Below are 25,627 nucleotides of genomic sequence, written 5' to 3' on the forward strand. Positions count from 1 at the left end.
GTTTTGAAAATATTATTGTATTTCTGGAATCTTGAGATTAATTTAGAAAATGTCAGAAAAGCAGTACTGGACAGGGTTTTTTACTGGAAGACTGGAAACACCGGCAAAACCACTTTGGGAACAGAAGCAACATCTTATAGCAGGGTGTAAGTAAGAAAGCTTGGTTAGACGTGAGGAGAAGCAAGCAGTGGACCTGGATTACAGGCAAAACGTCATTTTGGAGGAGGTCTATTTAAAATCCTCTGTCTTTCATGCTTTCAAAAGCAAGTCTGTTTTAATATGCATCTGTATATAACATCCAGGGATGTGGAGAATCGTGGCAAACTGTACCTTGAACTGGGGAGGAAACACCCCTTTGTAGGGCCACTGGTGACAGGGTATCACTGCTGTTTGCTTTGATACTGTGAAGGTAAGTTGAAAAACACTGAGCCTGTAGTTGCTAAGGTTACAATAACACCTTCTTGAAAGGACATGCCATACAAAATGTAAATGTACATTAAAAAGAAAACAAAATGCCACAACACAACCGTTCTGATGCTTAAGAGGATGTGAATGGCTCTGCAGATGCGGCAATGTGTCTTGGCATATTTTTAGGTAATAGATAAAATGTTATATGCAACTGGCTATTTAATACTTTTTTTTTTTTCCCCTCTCCTTCCCTCTCAAAGGGCATATTTCCTGCCTCATATATACATCTTAAGGAAGCAATAGTTGAAGGCAAAGGGTAAGTTTCATTTGACAATAATGAAAATCCATTTTCCTATTTGTATCTACATAATTTTGGTGGATTATCAGCTAACTTGTACTCGTTTCCAGTTAGTTAAGGTGCTGATGACGAAAATGTGTGTGTTTCTTTTTAAAATACTTTAAATTGGTAACTCATCTCGGGTTCGAAGGTGCTGTCATCAGCAGTGCTTCTGGTTGGTACTGTCCTTAGCTGCATTGTCATATAATTGAACTAAAGCATAACCTTCTCTGTTTTAGTGGAAAGGTTTCAGAAGAATTAATAATTTACCATTTTTCTTTATAACTTTTATTACTCTCTTGACCAGTAATTACCTAGATTAACTTCTTTCGCTCCCTGCCCCCTGCTTTAGTTCTAATTTCAGTTTTCCCAGCTTCTTTTATTTTCCAGCCCTTGAGTCTTATGGCTTCTGCCTGGTATATTAAAAGAGGTCTTTGATATGAGATACCTTTCTTTTCTGCAGGTAAAATTTAAGTAATTTCTTAATTCCCTCTTCAGTAAATCTTGTAGACTGGACTCCTCGCTGAAAGCCATTATCCAGGCATCATTTTCTGCCTTACCGAGAAGTTCTGTTGAATTGTTCATTTTGTGATTCTCCTGCTCCCTTGCCTGATGTGTGTGACACTAAATAGTTTAGGCTGTTATTATTTAACAGCTGTTAAAAGTTCAGATCTTTATATATAAAATCAGCATTGCTGGATGTGCATGTAAAAATTCATAAAATTGATACAGAAGTGTAGTTAAAAAACGGGGAAAAAGCAACCCCAAACCCCAGAAAAAAAAGAGTGGACTGAAATTCATAAATAATTCGCCAGGTATGGAATGGAGTGAAACAGGATTAAAATATTTTATTCCTTTGTGCCTGATTTATTTTTATACACTGTTAAATATGTAAATGATAAAACTGCTAATCATGAGATTGCTGCATAATGACATCTTTCTTGCTGATTACAAAACTGCCTTTAAGTACCCTACTTCTGAAATATTAAAAGATCTATCTGTTGTTTCTTTCTTTCATGGCACATAATTTTAAAACAAGTCATACAGAAATGTAATGGTAATGACTTGCATGCTTAATTTTTCTTTGCAAGACCAATATTTTGAAAAAAAAGAATTATGCATTAGTATCACGGCATTGTAGGTTGTGCATATCTGGCTTTCATCTTGATTGCTTCTTGTGAAATTAGTATCTCAATAACAAATGGTATGGTGAGTTATGTATCGATATGAGTATAGAGATAAGGAGGGGTTTGGAAAGCAGGCGCGCAGTTGCATAGTTTCAGCCCACGGAGGTACCCTTTACATCACGTGGATGTATTAGCGTACACCGCTTCTCCTGTATCTGATAATACGTTCTTTTTTAACTTACAAATTTATAATACGTGATGTTATTTTCAACCCTGTCATTATTGAATTGTCTTTGGAAACGAACAGTTCCTTCTTAGGAATGATTCTGTCATCCTACCCCAAACTACTGCTTAATTCAAACTGTTTTTTCTCTTCCTCTTAAGACAACACGAAACAGTTATACCCAATGAGCTCCCCTTGATTCAGGAGGTTACCACAACCCTGCGGGAATGGTCTATAATATGGCGGCAGTTATATGTTGTAAGTATCAACTTAGGGAAACATTTACAATAGTATATGGTTTGTGAAAAGAGTGATGCTGTCAAAGGTACAGTGAGAAGTATGAAGGAACTGTTACTGAAATTCCACTTCTGTTACTGTTTCTACAGGCTACTTTTAATGCTGAAAAACTATTTAGCGTCTTCTATGTTAAGGCATAAATCTCAGTAGTGTTTCTTCTGAGTATTTTCTCAAATACTGTGTATTTCTTGTGCAGAATCAGGTTTTTGGAGTGTTATCTTGATCTAGGAATAAATTGTTGAGCAATTATGACCCCTTTTTCATGGGGCACAATTATGCAGAATACAGTGGATTTTTAAAGTATACATTAGATTTTTCCAAATCTGTAGACAACTGTGTTGAAGAAGTGAAGAAAATGGTTTTGAGGGCAGTTCTTGATGCTGTTGAGCTATGTTATGAAAAAAATTGATGTTGAATTTGTGGGTGTAAATGGAAACCTTTGAAAAATCATCAGTGTATGCCTTTTACCTCTCAGTATTCTTGTACTTGAAGTTGATTGTTACCAATTTATCCTGATCTGAAGTTACATGCCTGATTATTTTCATGTGCTTAAGTTCCAAGCACATGAGAATATATTCTTAGAGATTTATAGTAATAAGCATTTGCATTGATAATCTCTCAGATGGGGTACTAGAAAAATACAATAACCTTGAAACTACACAGATGAAAGTGCCTGTAAGCAAGATCTAAAGAGTGTTCAAATGTACTCTTAAAAATGCAGTTCAGATGGAAAGCAACAGCATGCTGTAGGTTGTGAGGTATCCTAGCTCGAACTTCTCATCCTCTCATGTAAGGTCACTAACAAAATAATGGGAAAATGGAAGTGTTGTATTTAAAGTAGGGTTTAATGCAGAGTGTCTGTTCCTTAGAAATATGTTTGAAATCTTCTATCATAAAAAGCTGTGTAATGAAGGCACTAACTGGAAATGAAGATATTTGTGTTGACTAATGTGGTTTTTAATCACACCCATGAAAATAAAGATTAAAAATATAATATGCTGCAAGTGATGTAGTATTGCACTAGATGAGATGAAGGATATCTTATATGAAGAGAAACAGATTAGATATTAAGTAGAGAGCTTTAATGTAATGTAATACTGGAGAGGTCATGTGTTGTGGAGCAAGAAAGTAGACAGGCAGAAACAAACTAGGAGGAGCAGATTCTAGAGAGGGCACTCAGAACAGCTTTGCCCTTGGTTCCACTGCCATGTGCTGCTGAGGACAGTAAGGATTACATTTTGACCCTGATGTCTTTTTTTGGGATTATCCTGAATATGAGATCTAATATTGTTTAATGTCAGAGAATACCACTTGGAGAACCATGGTGCACATATAATAAGAAAGGAAGAATAGCAAGAGGCGTTGTTAGAAGTTTTTTCCCAAGTCTTGTGTGAGTTTTTTGTAGCAGTAACTTCTAAGAAATTACAAAATTCTCCTGGTGTGGGAATCACTTGTTCGTGTTTTAACATCTCGTTTGTCACGCATTTACTTCCATGAAGGCATATGAACAGCTAAACAATACTGCAGTGCTTTGCTAATAACTTTGAATTCAAGAGCAGGTGAGGTGTGATGCTGCCAGTGGCCTCAATTTGGTAGCAGAAAGGGTTCCAGTCCCTGTTACAGCTTTACTCTGAGGAGCAGATCACTTAATGAGTTTGTTTATAGTTTGTGTCTCAAGGATATCTTTTAGATTAATTGCATGTGGTCAGCTGCCAGAAAGAGCATTGGTGCACTGGGATTGCATTTTCAAGGGACATTTGCTTTACTGGAGGTGGCCAGTTTCAAACTGGTCAATCTGCAGACTAGAGAGATGCTCCATGTTATCAACGTTTTGCATATCAAAAGTCACTAAATGACCACATTTATGCTTTTATTCAGTTTGTAATTTGTGTTTGAATGTTGAATAGGTATTCAGTTTTGATCTGCAGATAGCAGAGGATGTGGCATGTTCTTCATCTCACTAGTTTATGATTGCCTGCAGCATCAAAAATCATGAACTTCTTTCCCATTTGGATTTATCTGTTTTTAGCTTCCAGCCGTATGTGCCTGTTGTGTCTTTCTCTGCTACATTAAAGAGCTTTTAATAACGGGTATTTTCTCTGTGAAGGTTCTTGCACTATAATCAAGTCAGCTTTTTGATAATCTGAACAGACTGAAGTCTTTAAGTTTCACAGTTAGATACTTTTCCCCTGAGTCTTTATGAGTTCTTATATTCTTTTCCTGCACCTTCTGCAGTTTTTTGTTGCCTTGTAAATATAGGGGAGAATTTTATTTCAGTTATTCCAGTTGTACTCGCTCAAATGAGACCTAGGTGTAGTCTGAATGAGATAGCTATGCGTAGCCTGAATAGTTTATTGATGTAGGTTGTTCAGAAAGATGTATTCTTTTTAAGAGTGTCTTGAACTAATGGCTTAGATTTTGAGGGTTATGAAGACAGTAAGAGAGACTGCTTCTGGGTAAGATCAAAGCATTCAGGGCCTCTGTGTTGTCTTCGTCTCAATGTTATCTTTCACAATAAAAATAGAAAGGCCGTTGTTCTGCAACTTCAGTTTTGCATGGTATTGTTTGTTTGCACTAAAATTGTTGTGTATATACACTGTCCACAGTTTAAACCAACATGTCAAATTCTGTTTTGTGGTTAAAGATTTAATCTTTTGTCTCTGAATGCATATGTGTATAAAAAATGCTCTGGAAAAGAGATTTCTTCCATTGTAAATCTGGAACTTTATCTTCCTGTGTCCTAGCTTAGCTGAATGTTGCCAAGAAAAGTTTGTATATGCTGCCGGTGCTATTTAATATCCATAGTTCCAGCCTTTATAAACAATTAGGGTATTTAACTTCCCAAAAGTTTTAGTGCTTTCCTGGTTTTTCACTTCCCTTCAGGTGTTAGCTGTGGTCTCGTAAGATACTGATGCACTCAGCTTTGCACACTGATGAACTGTAAAGCGTTATTCTGAAGGTTTAACTGGGGCGGGGGGGGGGAAGGATTCTGTAACACGTAGATGGAGTATTGCAGAACTTGAACCTCTTGCTGTTAAAATGCACCATTTTTAGTCCTGTTCTACTCGGTATAGAGGGTCATTGAATAAAGTTGCTCTGCAAACCAAGAAAAGCATCTCTTTCCCTTGAATGCCTGTTCTGAATACAGTATGACCTGGGCTTTAAGGTAACATAAACACAAGCATTTACACTTGTTCAGATACCTAAAGCAGAGTGTAAGACTCTCTATTCTGTGTTCTGTGCTGTAGAAAGGTAGGCTCCTATTTTAGAGCTATTTGTAGACTCCAACCCTTTTGAATTAATATTTTATAATTTCAGTTTATTATATGTATCTAAAAGACGCTCATTAGACTTCAAAACTAACTTCTACCCATCTTTTTTTCCTCCAAACAGCAAGATAACAGAGAAATGTTTCGCAGTGTACGGCACATGATATATGATCTTATTGAGTGGAGATCTCAAATACTCTCTGGGACCCTACCCCAAGATGAGCTCAAAGAACTGAAAAAGAAAGTGACTGCCAAAATTGATTATGGCAACAGGTTTGTGAACAGTATTTTCCAAGCGTTCATGCTTAAAATCAAATCAGCTTGTGTAATACACATTAGCTGTCAATGACTTCTTGCAGGATTCTTTTATTCCTGTATTTATGGTGATGTAATAGTGGTATGTTAACATTCCTGTTGTAGCAAGATAAAGAATGAAGTCGATATAGCATCTTTAAAGTATAGTTCAAGTTATAATATGTAAAGTGGAATCCATATGTAACTCTCTCGCTTGATGATTTTATCAATTTGATACTGTTATGAAGTTGTAATGTTTAAGGTCAATTGAAAAGTGCAAGTATTGCCTCCATTCAAAATATAATTTAAACTCTACTTGTTTCTGCAGCATAAACAGTTGTTGCCTTCTCAACACCACCAGCTGCTCACTCTAGCTGTTATGTGATGTTGGAGGATTTGGCTCAGAAGCATCATTTAGCTCATTGTTCCTCTACTTATATAGCTTGTACCAGAAGATTAACAAACAGATTTAATAAAAGAAAGTATCTATTTAACAGAAGAGAATGGAATTGTGAAGGAAATATTTAACACAACCCCCCCCCCCCCCCCCGCAGCAGTATAGGTTGTATACGTTAAATCTGTTAGAAATTCAGGCATATTAACTTTCCAAACAGCAGTCTGGATTTAAGCAAAATTTTTTAAAATAAAGTTTTAGATTACGAGTTGTCCATACAGTTATGACTTTCCATTTTGATTGAAAATGAGAATTCCTATCTTATTCTTCAATCAGGAAATTATTTGAAGCAGTGTTTTGAATACTGAGAGACAGTGTTGTAGTACTGCGCACCTGGGGACTGAAAAAGTTTTCAACAAACCGGTCTTTAAATCCCTTGTGATGTAAATAACTCATCAGATTTCAGCTATTTGTGTTTTATTCCTTAAGAACTGCCAATTTTGCAGTATTTCTGTTCATGAACTTTATCAGCAAAAGCTGTGATTAAAAAAAAAAAAATAATCAGTAACTGCAGTCAGTCAGTAATTAGCATTTATAATCCAAGATATGGACTGTTGTACCTCAGTAGACAATTAACCAGATGTTGTTGATATTATTTGTTTGGCTACTGTATTTTACCATCTGGCTAAGGAGTTGGTTAAAGTTACTCTGAATAACCTCCAGATGCTCAGTGTTCAAATACAATGGAACATCTTGTGCTGCGCTTTATATTCAGAATGTTCTGATGGACTAATTAAGTGATCAGAACATTCTCTGTGGAGTATAGGAGGGAAGTGAATTTGAACTTCTGAGTAAATACTCAGAACTGAAAGATACCATATGTTTCTAATGTAGTCATACATTCACTTTTGTCTAATATAAGCACGAATGATGATTTTGATATCCAGACAGAATGAAATCATTATGCATTTCATAAATGTTTACTTATCTAATCATATCCTAACTTTTCCTGTTTTGTGAAATACTGATTTGTAAATAAGATTTTTTTCTATAAATAAAGGCAACAATTTTACTGCATGTTGTCAAAATAACCGAGGAAGTAAATAGTCTTAAGAATTCGTATTTTTAACGTTTTCCTGAAATTAGGTCAGGTAATCTTGTTGTGAAAACATGGTTTTTTGTTCAGTTGCAAAAATCTGTAACTGGGACACTTAGGAAAAAATTCCAGTTTTTTTCCAAGCATTGTTTGCAAGTTAAAGGCTAAAACAAAGAACTGAAATCAAAGGCGTGTTTGCTTCTATTTATTTGACGGTCTGTGCAAACATTCTTGTCCTGTTGGTGTGTAGTAGGCTGGGTGATTAGTCTTTCTCTGAATCTGAGTTACCTTTTCCTCTGGCCCAAGTGGGCGTTTCCTATGGAAGGACTCTGCTTTCGTTCCTCCAGGGCTGACATTTACTATACAAGTGGTCAGTGGGTGTTTCTTCTCCTGTGGCTGCCGTCCCGGAAACAGTACTAGGGAGGAGCAAGATGATTTTGGCTGCTTTTCTGTTTAGTTTCAATGATGAAACCATTTTCTCGCTAGAAAATTCATCTGGGAGCTTGGTGTCCCAGGGGTGCTTTAGAGAGTTTTGTGATGACTAGGTCCACTTACAGGCTTAGGAGGTGTTTCTTAATAAGCTGCTGCCTGCACTCTGCAACTTGAGTGATATTCATCCACGATTAATTAATACAGGGCAATTAATTGGAGGGGTTTGTGTATTGACCCTGCTTTGTTTAACGCCTCCAGGTTTCTCTCTTGTCAAGGAGGGGCGAGGAGTGATCCTCTAAGTACATGAAACAAGTCTTCTGTTCCTCTTGTCAAGTAATTGTGGGTTATGTCCAAAAGGGACTTACTCTCATAAACCCAGAACCTCTGTGTGGCTTATCAGGCATTGCAAGTTTGATTTAAGCTCATTGATCAAACATACTTCAAAACCACAGTTACAGCAGCTCCATCGTGAAAGGTGACTACAGAGTTAGAAGAAGAAAATAGGGACCATATGTACTAGAATGGAGGTGAGCAGGTCGGTCTTGGGGAAGATGGGCAGAGAAATGTGGATCAACCTAGACCTATTCATTTATTTTTTTTTAATCCTTGGTTCTGCTGCTAGCACTGTACTAACATGGAAAAATGTGAAAGGTCTTTCCTAAAACTGGATTTGATTATGGCAGAAACCTTCCTCCCTGCAGAAGGTAATCATGGACGTTAACACCCTGCTGACAGAAATCTGGCTTCTGCTTTAAATGAAGGGAAACAGCTCTTGCCTTATTATATCTCATAGGTTTTTGCTAAAGTACAAATATGCCTGCTTTGGAGGAGAATGTGAAGTGGGACGAAATGAACTGACCAATTTGCATGTGACGTGACTGCAGTGGATATTTGTTCAAACTGTCAGATGAATCAGAGGAGGAGACAAACTCTTTTGCAAATTCAGTTGTTTAAGAAATTACTTCCCCAGCTGTTCTGCTATTTCATTTACATTGGTTCTTTCTGTGCTGTGGTAAAAAGTGACTTCCAGCCAGGGATGGTTATCTCCAGGGTTGGTGACGTGTTAAATTGTTTTATCGTGTATCAAATACTATTTTTTCTATTGTATGTCAGGTGTGCATGACTTCAATGTTAAACACTTGGCAGGTGTCTTTTAACCACTTATTTGAGCACTGTTAATTTACAAGCATATTTTTTTGTTTGTTTAGAATTCTTGATTTAGATCTGGTTGTTAGAGATGAAGATGGCAATATTTTGGACCCAGAGCAGACCAGCACTATTAGCCTTTTCAGAGCACATGAAATAGCTTCCAAGCAAGTTGAAGAGAGGCTACAGGAGGAAAAAGTAAGATATACTATGCACTGTAGCTTTTCCCTTTGAAACATAAGACTGTAAACTAACAAGGTGCCTGTTATTTTTAGCTTTGGTAGTGAAGAATTTGATAGGTTTGTGAAACGTTATCAGGCTTAAACATTCTGTAAGAACTGGTATGTCTTAGGCTGTTTAATTCTCGTTTTCATCCTTTAAAGGGCTTAGTAGAATTTATGGTTAAGACCTATATCGGTAGGCCCGCTACATTTGTAGGTTAATATCAGAGACACATACGTAGCAGGTTTGTATGTTAGGTTGTCATGAGAGTTTATTTTTGAGAATCAAGTAGAATAATATCCTCATTATGTTTGTATGATTTCTGTACGCCAATCCTGAAAATTTGTTGTTTTGAAATACAAGGGGCAGATTTAAAGACACTTAAAGCTTCTTTGCAATTCAAATTCTTATTTTTAAAAGGAAGACCATTTCTGTTGTAAGGAGCCCTGCCCATGTCAGCAGCAGTTAGTGGAGCATGCTACTCCTGAGGAGTTGCTCATGAGCGCGTTAGTGCAACTTAATGAGTTACTGCATCCTGTTGAGTTGTAATGGGCCATACACACGCTTGCAGCCCTTACCAGACTTGGTGTAAAAATACACCAGTTTAAACGGGATTTAAACTATTAAATTTTTGCATCCGAAGTTGTTTCTTTGTTCCTGCCTCAGCCAGCTTCCTTTTTGTCCCATGTGCATTCCTCCCTTCTGCCTAGCTAAAGTAGTTTGTGCAAAGTTTATGGGAGCTGAAGTCTGAGGGGTGGGTGACCTGTAGAAATGGCACTGTTTTCTCTCCTTTCTTAGCTCTCTGTACCGGTCAGAAAAACATCAGACAAAGCAAAGAACAGGCCTCCTTTTTTTTTTGGTCAGATATATTTGAGGCTCTATTTTTTTTTTTCTCCATTTGTTTAGCTCTCTTGTTAATAAGTGAAGACATCTCTTTTTTTTCCCCATCTTTTTGTTTCCCCTCTTTTTTTTTCTTCCTCCTTACAGACAGATCCAGAAAATGAAATCTGTTGTAAATCCTAATATAAAAAAAGATCACAGGAGTAGATAGTCAACAGAAAACCCCTCTTCTGTCTGAAGGGTTTTAGGAAAGTTTTATAGCAGTTGGATATTTGTTAGGCTAAGTTAAACTTAAGTTTATTCTGTTCTTGAATTACAGTCTCAGAAACAGAATATCGATATCAACAGACAAGCCAAGTTTGCTGCCACTCCTTCATTTGCTTTATTTGTAAATTTAAAAAATGTAGTCTGTAAAATAGGGGAAGACGCTGAAGTCCTGATGTCTCTGTACGATCCACTGGAATCAAAATTTATCAGGTTAGTGTACTCCTGAGTCTACTCCCTAATCTGTGCTTACTCAGTTATAGTAGCAGGATGAGAGGGCTCGTGAAAGTCAGATTTCTGTGAAAGGCGTAGGAAAGGGCCATCTGGGACGGAGCAGTGCAGCAGCACTTTGTCATCGTGTTCAGCACCACATCAGGCAAGTCTCTTCACCTTGGGTAGGTTTCAGGGTCGTGCTGTTCTTCATCACGCTGTGCCTGTGGTTTCCCAAGTGCAGAGCTTAAATGAGACGTGAACACACCTGCAAGGGTGTGCGCCCTCGCTTGGCAGCAGCCTTGGCACTAATCTGAGAGTTTGATTTCTACATCCCCTGCTTCCTTAAAGAAATTCTTACACTGTTGCTGAGGAGTTGCTTTCTTTTTTACTAAATGATATACATAAAGGGAAATATCAGCTCTCCACTAAGTAAATATTCGTTTGTTTAGGTTAAGTAGATTGGGTTTAAAGTAGTCTTTTCTGAATTCTGAAGTTGATTTTATCTGCTTATGTTAAAAGGAGCCACTTAAACAAAAAGTCCTCAAAATATTGTTCTTTCAGTGAAAACTACTTGGTGAGGTGGTCAAGCTGTGGACTCCCTAAAGATATAGACAGATTGCATAACCTTCGAGCAGTATTCACCGTAAGTGTGTGGGCTTGGTTCAGCTGGCAAACTTTTAAAGCACTTATTCACAAGCTATGAAACAACTGAGGAATGTAACGATCTGTATGTAAACAGTGTGGAGTTATCTCTGCAGGTAATGATCCTGGGAAGGCTCACATGAGACGTTTCCGTATGTGACTACTAAATATTCTTGATACCTGGCTAAAACCAAAGTTGCTCTTTGAAGTTTTAACTTACTAGAAATCATTTGGCCTCCTAAGCAATTAATTTACGCAGGAGTAAAGACGTTTAAGTACTGTTACAAAAACTCCTTTACTCTGAGAACAGTTTGCCCTGGTGCTAGAGGCTGGCATGGTGAAGGCAAACTCTGAACAGCAAACCTTCTGCCTACTAGAATGGAACTGGAAATTCAATTATTATAAAGTAATCTGAAGAAACTACAATTTCTAGGACCTGGGCAGCAAAGATCTGAAAAGAGAGAAAATCAGTTTCGTCTGTCAGATTGTGCGAGTGGGCAGAATGGAGCTGAGGGACAACAACACGAGAAAACTAACCTCTGGGCTGCGGCGACCTTTTGGAGTAGCAGGTAACTCTGTGCGCTGTAGCTGTCTATATGACATTATATTCTTGAATAGAAAGTTGGGGGTGTGAAACTCCTGTGGGGTTGTATAAACTCAGAATTGTTCCCAGGTCAGACTGATTGCTGTGTTGTAGAGTTTACTGTAGCTTTCAGGACTCGCATTTAGCTAGAGATGCCAAAGGTTATTTGCAACATGTTGTTGTTACTCTATAGGAGAATTTTGAAATTGTGCGGTTGACTCCATCCCTCTTCTGAGTCAGCATTGCTTTCAGTCCCCCAGGGTATTCCCTCAGCAACCCTTTTCCCATGTGGATCGCTTAATTCAGTACACTTTGTTTTTGTTTTCAGTAATGGATGTTACAGACATAATAAACGGAAAAGTGGATGATGAGGACAAACAGCACTTCATACCATTTCAACCGTAAGTAGGGAATAGCTTAAAGAACAAGCAGAAGTGAAAGAATTATGGTTTTAACATTCATTTAAAAATGACAAAACATTTTAAACTTTTGATTGGAAGAAGCGTTCCGTAAATATTCTGAAGTTAGTTTATTTCAGTGTGGTATTTTATCTTTAGTACTTATTAATATTTCTTCTTGATAATTTCCTGTTAGTTATAGCAGTGATAGCCTCAGAAACTTTTTTTAAGTCTTGAGTTTAAAGCCTGCATTCCCAGTTTTGTAGTCTTGTTTTCTTTTTGTTTAATGATGTCAGGGTGATAATGTGTAAGAGGTGAAATGCTTAAAATAAGTGCATTGCTGGTTCAGCTCTGCCTGAGATTGAGAAAGACAAGCAGTGTTACCAACATCCACTGCAGGTGACTTCTGTGAAATTAGTAAATGATAACATTTATCTTGGTAGCAGATGTAATTTCATAGTAGGCGCTACAGTAATTGGAGTACAAACAAAAGCTGAGAATTTGAAGGATGGCTTGATGTACCTCCTGCAATACCTTCTCGTAATTCAACTTGTATCATGTGAGACTTTTACCAGAAGCCTTAGGTATTTTGGTTGGATGGTAAGGGAGGAGATGTGTCTGCTGCACGTACCTGTTACAGCTGGTTCACAGAATCAAGGAGTCTGCTGTGTGGACCTGGTCTTACTTGTCATCTAAAACTGCAGACCTTTCCACACTGACTCTAAGGTTGCTGACATGAAGTTTGACAGATGCTATTTTACAATAATTAAATTAGCTAATAGCAAATATGGATTTGGTGTCCTTTGAAGTATGGACATGTATGAATTTAACATAATATCAAAGATCAGTTTTGACTTCAAGCCACAAAATCATATTAAGGCATATGGGTTTAATAGCCTGAATTTTTGTGAATATATAGATATGTGCAGAGAAAGTGCTTTTAGAAGAAAAAGCTTATTAACAAAAGAGAATGTGTGGCAAATACTCTGTTCCATCTGTAGTTCATAGGGTTTTTTTTTATTCCATGAAGTGGGGAAGGGTAGAAGGGATAAGTCAAATAAATGTGGATAAAATATGAATGCTTAGTTTTCCCATTGTGTGAAATGTTAGACTGCCATCTGTTCAAAAAGGCAAAACATAGTTAAGTTAGCAAAATTCCTTGATGAATATACTAATGGATATTCAGAGGGGTTTTGATAATATTTTTTAGAAAAACTAGAAATAATGTAATCTCAAATTAACTTTATTTTGGAAAATAGGCTTAATTCAGGAAGCCCTTGTGGTTTGAAGATGGAGGGCTACTGAGAGGATTGTAAGGTCTGCAGGTGTTATAGGGAGCCGAGCGGGTGTATGCCTTGTGTCTGACACGGTTTCGTTTGTATGCAGCAGTGTTGCTGGAGTGTTGTAGCAGGTGTTAATGTGAAAATCAGAAGTACAATTCCATTCTTTCAAGGAAAACGGGGGTTTTTAGAGAAGAGGGCATTCATGATATGTTTATTGTGTGGTGAACAATAGCAAGTTTATTTTTTAGTGAGTGTTCAAGTATGCAATGAAAATGAATCTTTGTGTATCAAAGTGGATGCTAATGGAACATCTAGTTTTCTGCTCCATTAACACTGATTTATTTTTTCTGTATATATAAATCAGCTTTTTGAAGAGATGTACAATGTGATTTTTCTCCCCCCCCCCCCCCCCCCCCCCCCCCCGCACTAAATTAAAACGTTCTTCTGAAAAAGTATATTCCAAAGAATATGAATAATGTGAAAACACACGATGAATACTGGTGTCATTATTTCCAACGTAGACTTAGGCTGTATATATGAGCCACATTTTTCTTCTCATTCCATGCTTTGCTTCTGTTGTACCACATGCAATTCTGTTTTCATATCTTTGTTTGTTTGTATTCATTCACTAGCCACCAACACAATGGCTGTCAAAAGCACATGGCAAGATTACTTAAGTGACACTTAATGCTGCTGTTTATAGTTTCCATCTTTTCATTTATTCATCAAGTTTAACGGAATGTTTGGATTATCTGCTTTTCTTCTCCTATGCCATTTCTGTGAGATTTACGGTAGCTTTTCCTTCAGATGGTATGCACTGCTGCTTAACCTATAGAATGACAAGTGACCCTGGAGGTGTTGCAGGGCCAGTCTGCTATATATATTAAAGAGAAAACTGCCTGGATAGGTTTTCACTGCTTAACAGGGGATTCTCAGGTGGGAGACATCCTTCCTATCCTCACAAAGCGTTACTGGGGGCTGTGCATGCATGTCCCTGAAGGGAGAAGTACTTCTCTGCGGTAGATCAGCATTCTTCTGATTAATGGTCTTCCTCTGTCTTTCTTGTTACCTTTCCTGTCCTTTGTCTTGCGTTGACTAATAAATACTCTTTGTCACAACTATGATACGATCTTTTGTGTTCCCTTGTTACTGTGACTTCTGGTTTTCTGTGACCCTTTGTTTCCTGGTGTTGGTCGTCATGTGCATCCTCCAGGCTAGCGTTGGATGACGCCATTCGACACAAGCAGCTGAACATATCATCCCGTTTTTCACCCAGGGTGGCAGGGGAGAATGATTTCCTTCAGACTGTTATAAACAAAGTGATTGCTGCTAAAGAAGTTAACCACAAGGGTCAGGGTATGTACTGTTCTTTATATACACCGGTGTACCTAAAACTGCTCATCGCTTGATTTGCAACATGTGATGATTTTAATTTTGGAATCAAGGGTGCATAATATTACCTTCACTTGCTTGCTGCTGTTTGGTAACAGCAAATGTGTTTGCACGGTTCGTTGCCCCTCTTCCCCGTCCTTCAGGGCTCATTCTGCTATCCCACCCTGCCCCGCACCTTCCCCCCCCAGCCCCGTGTTAACTCCACAGGTGATCTGTCCTTCCTCTGCATTGTCCATCGCTTGGACATCTTTGTATTTCTGAACTGGAAATGATGATTTGGGGAGTCCGCTCTTGCCCCCTTGAGCTGTGGGCTTTGACCTCCTGGTGTTGAAGGAAGGGATATTCTCTTCCTTCCCTTCCTTCGCCTTATTTTTTCTGCTTCGCAGCTGCGCTTGCAGCGATCTGGCTCCCTCTCAAGACGACCAGGGCATTGCTCCTGCCAGCACCGCACCTGCCTGAGCTCGGAGGTGGTAAGGACGGAGCCAGAACAAGGCAACCCCGCTGGTATCTTCTTTTGCGGGCTGCTCGTGTCACCACTCGTAACTCAGCGTGTGCTCTGCTGCCGTGGAACTGAGTTAGCTTCCAAAGTCTGGGTGGTTGCCGGTTTTTTTGTGTGTGTGCATAACAACGCTTCATGATCATAATGCGTCTGCCAGTTAAACTGAATTGTGTGATGGCTCAGTTATTACTGTACTGGCTTTACTATTTTTTTGAGAGTCTCAATTAATACGGTGTTACGCAGGCCAGTGCAGAGTTTCCACCAAACACTGTGTATGTGAATATCTGTATCACTTTTAAGGGGTATCTGACCAATAGACACAAGGAAAATTATATACTTTTTTGCTGATTTCTACTAATTAATAGCAAAAAAAATCTAAATAAACTTTTTAAAAATTATCCACTAGCTAAAGAGGAAACCTCAGATCTGCTGTTCCCCTGTCTTTTCACCTGTGGCCAGTGTGTATCAGAAAGGAGGACACATTTCAGCTGCTTTGATTCATTTCAGATTTTTTCCCTAAGAAATGCATGCAAGCAAACAGAAAAGGATTAAGAGTTGTTGCTTAGCCAGTCAGTGTAGGTACAGTTACTGTTTAATGAAATAGGAACTGTTAGAACCACCTCTGGCAACAAGTCACCATATAGTCTTTTGTAAGAGATTTTAAGAGAAGAGAAAGCTAGCTGCCAAATTTATACAAAATGCATGTAGAGTTAATTGTGTAACAGGATAACCCACAATTTGTTTTATAGATGAGTATTTTTGGGGGTATTTTTCATAGATTCTAATTTTAGGATTTTCTTCTGCAAATCGCTGCTTTAATTAGTTCATGCTTAAATTTGATTTTCAATCACTTTACCAAGTGTAAGTCATCTTTTGTTTTTTTTAAGTTTGGGATTTTTTTTTTCCCCACTTTGGTATTTTTCTTTTTACTGTAACAAGTGTGCCTGATGTTAGTTGGCAAACGGCAGCTTTCTAGTGGCTGCTTCTGCTGCTGAGGAGAAAAGTGTCAACTGTGTAAAGCTGATGCTGTAGATTTCTTTGTGCTCAGCACATTAAAAACAACTTATGGGGGTGGTGGTGATGACTCAATTCAGGGTATGTACCTGCTGTTGGTGCCGTCTTTGTTGGCATCTCGATATTGGTTGGCTGTAATACTTGGGTTTTTCTATTCAAATCAGTGTTGCCACTTCTCTTTCTTCCTATGGAATATAAACATTTCATTAGAAAGAACTTGTGAGAGTTCAAAGGATAGATATAAGCTCGAGGCAGTTCTGCTAATGGCTTAATAACTGTATTTCCACGAGACCCTTTGTGGAAGACTTCAGTGATAAGGGAAGTCTAGTTCTGCGAGGAGGAGGGATTCCTCTAGGGTCACGCTGGCTCCTCGCCGAGGGCACGGTAGGCTTGCTTGTATTTTCACAGTCCAGGCTTCAGTAGGTCCGGCTGATAACCAGCCTTTCCTCCTTCTTGTCTATTGTATGGTCTTGCTAAACTGTTTTTCTTCGGAATGGAGACCGGTTGTATTGAAATTTTTAGACTGAGAATTTGTGGCTATAGGAAGCCCATGTAAGGGAAGCTCCATGCATCTGGTTTTGAACACCTGCCTAACTCCTCCCTACTAAGGCGCCTTCTAGATGGTATGGCTGCAAGGCGCACAGTGCAAAGTTCTGAATCTATCTTGCACAGATTTCCAGTTTCCCAGGTTTTTTATTAGTTAGTCAAGCTTCCAGCTGAGGATTTTACACAGTATAATCAGACATACTTGTGTGCTGTACTCATGTTTCCGCTTGAAGCACTAGAGGATTTATGAGTGTTTTAAAATACTTTGTAAAGTGTATTTTTTGTAAATGAAGAGCAGTTACCTTAATATACGTTCTTACGTTTTAGAATGTGTAAAAAGAAATCTTTAGCGACTAGAATAAAACCCCACCAGTTTAATAATTGTGGTTTTTACACAACAGGTTTGTGGGTGACTTTGAAACTTCTTCCAGGAGATATTCATCAGATTAGGAAAGAGTTTCCACACTTAGTGGATAGGTCTACAGCCGTGGCTCGGAAAATGGGGTTTCCTGAGATTATTATGCCTGGTAAGCCATTTGTGAATTAATGCTGCTTTTTTATATTTTAATCTTCTTTAAATATCTGTATGTATGGAAACATGGGGGAGTGGGGGGAGGGCAGATGAATTTGAGGTATGGTACACATTAGAAATAACAGATCATCAAAGAATTTTGCCTCATTTAAAATAAACATAATTTGGTAATATCTGCTACATGTGCTGCATCGATAAATAAAACTAACACCCTCCTCCCCCCCCCCCCCCAAGATGTGATATCACAGCAACAGTGGAAATTCTCCTCTTCCAGTGAAGAAAAATGTACAAGTAGTACACACTTCATATTATCTCCCTAGCAAGGGCATATGTAAACTTATATCTCTTGTGATGAATCCAAACCACAGAAAGATTTTTTCAGAGGAACAGGCTTGATTTAGAGATATGCAAGTCTCTTGGAGGTTGTACTAGATTTGAATAATGTTTTTGAAAGAAAGCCATACTGTCTTTAATATACATGCTCCATGGATGTTCAATTCTGGTGTTTAAAAAAAAAACAACCACCCCAAACAAACCGTGGTGCTTCTCAAAATAAAAACTGCCTTAAGCAGCAGGCTACAGAAAAAAACCTGCGCTGTCCTTTTCAGATAGACGGGCTCTGGAGGATCCATTAGGTATTTTCAAACCCCGTCCCAGTTCCAGCTCTCCCTGTGGTTGCTGACTCTATGTTTGTCAGGTGTTTTACTGTATATCCAGTATGGTGTAAGTGCCTCAGTGCCTCTGCTTGTTATGATCATCTGCTGGTGTGTAAACCTCTGCCTCATGAAATTGTTGGAAATCCCCTGTTTCCCCTGCTCATTTTCAAAATTTCAGTTGAATTGGGGTGTAGTTGAAGAGCATTTTAAGACACAAAGCTAAATACAACCCTCCCCTGCAACACCCAAGCCAGCAAAAACATCAAACCACTTCCTGATGTAACAAGTTAAACAGACCTCTGTAGGCTGTTAAATATTTTTAAATTGCAAAATATCTGTGTATGGGATAAATTAATGACTGTGTTGAAACTCAGCGTTTCAAATTAATAATGAAAGAAGTTGCATTTTAACCCCCACCCCCCCCCCCCCCCGCCAAACATGGAACTGAGCTGTTTTTTGAGTACATACTCTTAATGATGATGTGGTATTCTTTCAGTCCAGAAATAATGCATGATTTTGTTGTTGTTGTTGTTGTTGTTGTTGATTAGATTCAGCTTACTGCACTACAAGTTGATAGTTCAGACTTCAGAAGTCTTAGCACAATTTTAGCTAAACAGCTGTTTTCAGTATGACTAGTTTTGAATATTCAAGATACCATGGTTTTTAAACGTTTTGCCATGTATATGTGTGATTGCTGTTACTAAAATATGTTGTTCATTGTTTATCATTGGTTTCACAAGTCAATAGGCATAGTGTAAAAATTGCTAAGAACTTTGTGCTTTGCTTTCTCTTTTAGGTGATGTTCGTAATGACATATATGTAACATTGGTTCAGGGCGACTTTGACAAAGGCAGTAAAACAACGGCAAAGAATGTAGAAGTTACAGTATCTGTTTATGATGAAGATGGGAAAAGATTAGAGGTATTAAAGTATCTCACATCTGGGTCTTTGTGATTTTGATACGTATCTGTTTAAGCCTTTTCAACATCTTTGTATTTGTCAACTGAAGTCCCTATTTTTATGTACAACAAAACTTTCCCCTTTGTCATAACTAAATACATCTTGTCATATCAGTGCATGCACTTTGATACTAATTTCATGAGCAGCTCTGAGCATGAGCCATTCTGTCTTATTTTGACCTACTTCGCTGATTTTGTTTATTTGAATGAAAAATTGGAGTTTAAGATAGACATAAACATTTCCTCTTTTGTTTGTGTTTTCAAGAGCGTTATTTTTCCTGGTGCTGGTGATGAAGCCATCTCAGAGTACAAGTCAGTGATATATTACCAAGTAAAGCAGCCTCGCTGGTTTGAGACTGTGAAGGTACATAAACTGTTACAATAACTTCCTCTGTGTGGGTTAATATGCAATTAATACACGTTTCAGTGGAGAGCCTTGAGAAACAAAACTAGGGAAGTTCAATGCTTGTCATCATGTTTAGCAGGACAAAAGGAATAGCTCAACTAAGGAAGGCTTTCGGAGACTGCTGGAAAATAGGTTTGACTTTTATTGCATAATGAATTTTACTTCATCCTTTTGGTCAAGATGGCTGTTACGGGGGCACTCCAACATCTGTTTAGGAATGGTTTACTCTATTTCCATGAAGCTGAGCTAGAGAAGCAGGGTATTAATGTTAAAACAGAATTGCTGTAGTGTTGAACTCATCAGTGTTTTGGGATCTGGCTGAGTGTGCTTTAAGCTTGCTGAATTTTCTTGGGCAATAACATTTTAGCTTAAATGCCAAGTTTTAATATTACAGAGGAGGCTGATGTAAGCTTTGTAAAATATATTCTGTCTAGCTGTAGTCATTGGGAGCAGTGTACGTGTACTGAGAAGGGACTTAGAGGTACTCCCCACACCGATATTTTGAGTGCAAAGGTGCTCTTGTTGCATCTGTAGACAGAAAGTGACTGCTAGGGAATGGCAGAAACCTGGACGTGGTGTTGGGGGACAGTGTACAGCACAGAACCTGAATGTGGGTGTGATTAAGAAAATACGGCGGCTCTAGGAAAAGTACTGGGGGAGAAGAGCGTTGGTTACATGTCTGCACATTGATTACTTGTGGATCCAGATACATTAATAGTATTTGTAGTCCAAGTGTTGCGTACATAACGGATATGTTAAGAATTTTTACTTCACTGCTGTTGATAATCAAGTTCACCTCTGAGTCAAACTCAAGAGGGGCTCATTCTAGAGCTGAGAGGAGTGGTAGGGGAGGCTTTGAGGTCAGGGCCCAACATCTGAAGTTGCAGGTCTTGTTGGGTAACTTAACAGGCTTGCTTTGTTCCTTCTCTCTTTCTTCGTGCAAGAATTGGTGATTTTCCTGGGGAATCTGTGACCTTTCAAGGTCTTCTATGGCAAAATGAAGCTGGTACTTAACATTAATCTTCCTGAAAGCGCCAAGGAAATTGTTGAAAGATGAGATTAGATTAGATGTTTAGATGAGATTTGGTAGTGGTCGATGATGTTTGAAGATACTGTACTGACTGTTTTCTTTCTTCATCCTCTTTCCCAATATATGAAGGTTGCAATCCCCATTGAAGATGTGAACCGCAGTCATTTAAGGTTCACGTTCCGTCATAGATCATCACAGGACTGTGAGTAATTCAGCCTTCTCATTACGGTACTTGTCAGTCTCTGGTGCCAAAATCTGCTGAAACAGGCATAACGTTCCTAATCTGTTAACTGACTATTGTAATCACTTTTAGCGCGGGGATAAGTTTTTTGCCTGATGATTTAATGTTAGCATCTCAGCTTCTTTTTCCTTTACATCTTGTTCGCCCTTACCAATCGACATCAAGTTTTTCCTTTCCTGCCTAGTTATTTCTCCAAGTCAAATAAAAGGGATAGTGAATAAAGCTTCCAGTTAGCAGCTGTGAAAGGGTTGCGGTATTGTGTATCTTAGAAGTAGGTGGGTAGGGAATAGTAAAGATATTTAACAACCCCACATGTGAAATGAGAACATGAAAGAGTTTACAGTAGGCTTGGTATCAGTAATTGAAGGCTTAGCTATTAAGAAACTTGGTTTCTGCTTCTGGTTCTCAGACTGACTTGTGGTTTTTTTGAAGTAATTTTAGTCTAAAAGATATTTGAGAGCTTGTGGTTTTCCTCGTCTTTCCTGTAATGTTGCTGGCAGCTGAGATGCTCTGAGCTGTTGAGGATCAGATTGAGCGAGCTAGACATCTTCTATTTGTCAACAGTTGTTTTGTAGTAAAGTTTGGGGATTCTGCCTTGGTTGTGATAATGTTCATTCCATATACTGGTTATAGGGGCTGGGTCTCTTGGTAGGAAAGCCCTTCTAAATCTGCAGCAAAATTTTTTGCTGTAGAATAAGTGCGTAGACAAAAGCGTTAATCAGGTAGTGTCCACTGGATGCATTTTAAGTCGTGTAATACTCTTCATGTATATGTATCTGTGCAATATGTAGTACATTACCCCATGGCGGTTATTTAATTGAAGCTGTATATTTTGCAAATTGATCATGAATAAAAGATTTACTTAGTTTAGAAAATGATACTTGCTAATGAAAACAATATGCCGAAATCAGTATCATTAGTATCAAAATTATGACTGTGCACTACAAATTACTAGTGTCAGAAGTATTTTTATGATGACTCAAAAATTTTGGTTGGCTGTGGTTTAAATATGAACTAGAGGCCATGCTTTAGGTCTGCGGGGCTTTCTCACAGGCTCCTTGGGCCAGTCAAGTTGATTGCACTTACCTTCTGGTTTTACTTCTTAACTTTGTGATTTTTAATTGCCCTGTTGCTTTGTTTTTACTTAACTTTTGATAACAGATTTTGAACAATGAGAGCAAACTGAATGCAGTTTCTAGTTCATGCTGGTTGTAGAGTGGGTCAGCTTTCAGAACTTGGATGCTTCATCTGTATTACGAATCCTGCTTCTGCTTTGGTTCTAATGTTCCCGCTCCAAATGATAAAGCCCTGTTGAGATCCTCAATGCTGGTCTTTAACTCGTTATTTTAGGTACCAAGCATTGCCATTCTTCTAATTCCTAAAAACCTGAACACCATAAATGCTTCAAATTTCTGTTTGTTTTTAAAGAGTTGCCTTAATCCAGCTTTCTAAAAGAACAGACAGAATATAGAAATATTAAGCATCTAGTTATTGTTGGTGTGCTCAGATTCTTACACATTTATTTTGCATTTTTTTTTGGTTCTGTCTTGTGTTTAGAAGACTCTTCTAACTTCTTATACACTTTCTCTGAGAATCTTTACTACGGTCACTCATTTACAGGTTATCTGTGTTTTTGAGATCTAGGTTGACTGTCTGTATAAGTATCAAGTTCTTAATTATGTGGTGGGGTTTTTTTTTGTTTGTTTGTTTTTGTAACAGCCAAAGATAAATCTGAGAAAATATTTGCCCTAGCATTTGTGAAGCTCATGAGATATGATGGAACGACTTTGAGAGATGGAGAACATGACCTTATAGTTTACAAGGTAGAATTTTGAGATACTTCAGTCTTTCTGTAGTCGCTAGCTTAGCTGGCTGACTTGTAGTGAATTACTGTTACAGAATTGCACAGAAAAAATGTGTTAGAGACTGTTTTGTTAGATCAAGCGACTAAATAGCAAGTACTGTGCAATTTGCATATTTGGCAGCTTGATTGTTAAACCTTGAATAAGTTTTGCTGGGGATGTTTTAATTTCAAAGGCACTTGTTACTGAGTTTTATGTGGGTTTTAATGGCTGGGAAAAGTTACTTCTGTAGCCCTATAAATATTACATCTTGGCTCTAATCTGTAGACAGTGCTAAAGACTCGTTGGGTAGCTCCAATTCTGGAGCAAACCTAAGAAAATCCAGTGTAAATTTTTTACAATAATATTTTTACTAGATATTTTCAAATTGTTTCGTGTTGTATTAAAACACCACTGTAGGCAGAAGCAAAGAAGCTGGAGGATGCCTCGACGTATTTAAGTCTACCATCCACTAAAATAGAATTGGAGGAAAAAGGACACTCTGCAACAGGGAAGAGCATGCAGAACCTTGGAAGCTGCACCATCAGCAAAGACTCTTTCCAGATTTCAACTCTAGTTTGTTCAACAAAACTTACCCAGAATGGTAAGTTCACAGAACTGCTGGAGCTTCTGCTCCTTGCAGTTGGAGTGGGATTGTATGTACTGCTTTTCCTGCCTTCTTCGTCCTCCTTCCTCTGTGAATAGATGCTGGGTTGTTTGCCTTGCAGTCTTGGATTAAATTGTCTGGATGCAGCAAAAGCGTCTACTGAGTTTGTGTACTATCCAGCCTTTTCTCTGTCCATAGGCTTCGTTTTGCTTTAGAGCAGTACTTGTCTCTAAGAAAAGAGAAGAATCCCGAGTTAAATGGAAAGAGGAATATTGTTTGCCATATAGTTGAAACTTCTGTACTGAAATACACTGAAAACAGTCTCTGTGGCATTTTACTTCTCTGTGGGTGTGAATAATAGCACTAAGGAAGAGGATGAGTTTGCTTTCAAGCGTAGGTAATATCATGGCTCCGCTCCCAAATAAGCTATTTCATGTTATTTCCAAGGTGCAGTATCCATATCTTATGCCTGAAGAAAGCTCTGATGTTTTCTTGTGTTGGGCAGAAGGGATGTGAGCATGAGAATGGATTGCACGGAGGTCACTCTCGTGTTCACCCATCTTCACATGAAGACAGAGCACCAGGAATGGAGTTGGCGTATTTTGTTCCCTTTAAAACTTGGCCTTATATACATTTTTCATGTGTATTTGTCAGCTGGCTGACTGCATCCAAAGGCTGTGGAATGTAGAGCTGATGGCAGCCACCAAAGCAAATATTTCACATTTCCAGACGGTGCCCTCTCTGTAATTTTTGTGCTTCGTTGCCATGGAGCAGTCCCTTGTTCTCTTCGCTGCACCATAAGTAGACTCGGGAGTGTGGGTGGGTCATTGAGATGTGAGTGAGTCATGCCAGGAGAAGGGATCATTCCTTCGTGAGTCGGGAGAAGGGACTGCTCAGTTTGGATAGATCTGTCGGGAGTTGAGGTTGTGGACGAGGAGGGCTTGGGACAGAGGGTGGGTGGGAATAATGATTGGATTGTCATGTTAATGAGTTCTCCTCTGTCCGGGGGGGAAAGTTACTACTCTGGTATGACTTCGTCGTCAACTCGTAATTTTGTTGCAGTGTTTTTCAGTTGGCATCTCTGTTATAGCACATCCTAGGTGTTTCATATTCAGAGCACATCAGATTCACTGCAGTCTGGCAGTCTTATAGCCTAAGAGGGTGTTTACCAAAAAATTCGGAAATGATTTTGGAATTTCATAGCAAAAATGGGATCATAGCTCAACAGTAACACAGTAGTTTTGAGGTTTTGTAGAGTGCAGAAACCAGCATGTGGAATTGAGCTGCTCTTTGTGATAGGATTAGGGGTTTTTTCCCTCGGTCTTTCCTAGTGCTTGTTAGTAGTTAGAAGTATCTCACAGCGATCAATATATTGACATTGTTTTCACAGAACTATTATTAAAATTAAGACTGATCATTGTTTCATGCTTAATTTACATATAATTTGCTTTGAACTTTTGGTCTTTATTTAATGTTACTGTTAATTGTTGCCTGTGAAACTTTGAGAAAAAGTTGCCAAAGCCTTTTCTCTTTCTTCAAAGTATTTTGCCATTATTAAGCAAGATCACCATGTACCCTTAAGCAATTTAGAAAAGAAACAGAAAACTTCATCATTAAATTCCTCCCTCGAGTATCATTTTTCATTTAAAAATTGGCAGCACTGTTCAGATTATAGTTTCTAAAGCTGACTTTAACTTCTGTAAAATTGTTCGTTAATATTCTTCCTTTAACTTTCTTATAAATAAGTAAAAATCCATGATTATCCTCATTTACCAAAATGTTGAGCCAAAACATAATTTTCTCCTTTTGGTTGTCTTGTAATAGTTCTTTCTTCACCCTCTATAAGTATCTTAGGATTGGCTTAAAGACTTACTTTTAGTAATTCTGAAACTATGTTAATAAATCACAAGGCTCTTTTTGCGTTGCATTTGATGTTGCAGACTATCTTTTCATATATAAGCTCTTTGAACACACGCTTAACTTCAGTTCTCTATGAACTGTAAGTTTTTAATGTTGCTTTTCTGTTAGTAATTGATGTCCTTGGCATCTGAAAGGTCTCCAAAAGAGCAAACTTGGCCACTGGTAAGACTTCAACTATTTTCTCTGAGAGAAGGTGATAGTACGAAGTATCTACTTAGTTAACATTTGAGCAGTAGTTAGTGATTTGTGGCAGAACATATTACAGCAACACATTTCCTGGCCTTTTCTTAGATTTTTGCATTTAATTTTGAGGAAGAGTAGCAACGTAAAACCAAAGAGGAGGACCATCTGAAAACAAGAAAAAAACCTCACCAACCTCCTCGGGAATCGGTGAGAAGATCAGCTTTTGGGGGCATCAGAAGTTGCTGTTCATCATCACTTTGCTTCTTGGCCAGATTCTCCTTTGCCATCTGAGGCAGAAGAGAATGTTCTTCCTCCCGTATCCACAGGACTACG

General features: G+C 38.3%; 1 protein-coding gene across 3 annotated transcripts in view; it reads left to right on the forward strand.

The window, feature by feature from the left end:
- DOCK1 (dedicator of cytokinesis 1) overlaps window positions 1-25,627 on the forward strand; it is a 315,989-nt gene that overhangs the window by 32,103 nt on the left and 258,259 nt on the right. For 2 of the 3 annotated variants that reach the window (XM_049809511.1, XM_049809514.1), the window contains exons 4-18: window positions 669-724; window positions 2,257-2,353; window positions 5,786-5,934; window positions 9,086-9,221; window positions 10,405-10,562; window positions 11,124-11,205; window positions 11,638-11,773; window positions 12,116-12,188; window positions 14,682-14,824; window positions 17,321-17,446; window positions 18,904-19,028; window positions 19,332-19,430; window positions 20,632-20,704; window positions 22,463-22,566; window positions 23,005-23,188. In XM_049809511.1, the coding sequence (XP_049665468.1) occupies window positions 669-724; window positions 2,257-2,353; window positions 5,786-5,934; window positions 9,086-9,221; window positions 10,405-10,562; window positions 11,124-11,205; window positions 11,638-11,773; window positions 12,116-12,188; window positions 14,682-14,824; window positions 17,321-17,446; window positions 18,904-19,028; window positions 19,332-19,430; window positions 20,632-20,704; window positions 22,463-22,566; window positions 23,005-23,188 (1,741 nt within the window). The remainder of the gene's footprint in view (window positions 1-668; window positions 725-2,256; window positions 2,354-5,785; window positions 5,935-9,085; window positions 9,222-10,404; window positions 10,563-11,123; window positions 11,206-11,637; window positions 11,774-12,115; window positions 12,189-14,681; window positions 14,825-17,320; window positions 17,447-18,903; window positions 19,029-19,331; window positions 19,431-20,631; window positions 20,705-22,462; window positions 22,567-23,004; window positions 23,189-25,627) is intronic. The other variant, XM_049809513.1, reaches the window with a different exon arrangement.

The sequence above is a fragment of the Accipiter gentilis genome, chromosome 9 (assembly GCF_929443795.1).
Source record: "Accipiter gentilis chromosome 9, bAccGen1.1, whole genome shotgun sequence".
In the NCBI taxonomy this organism is placed as follows: Eukaryota; Metazoa; Chordata; class Aves; order Accipitriformes; family Accipitridae; genus Astur; species Astur gentilis.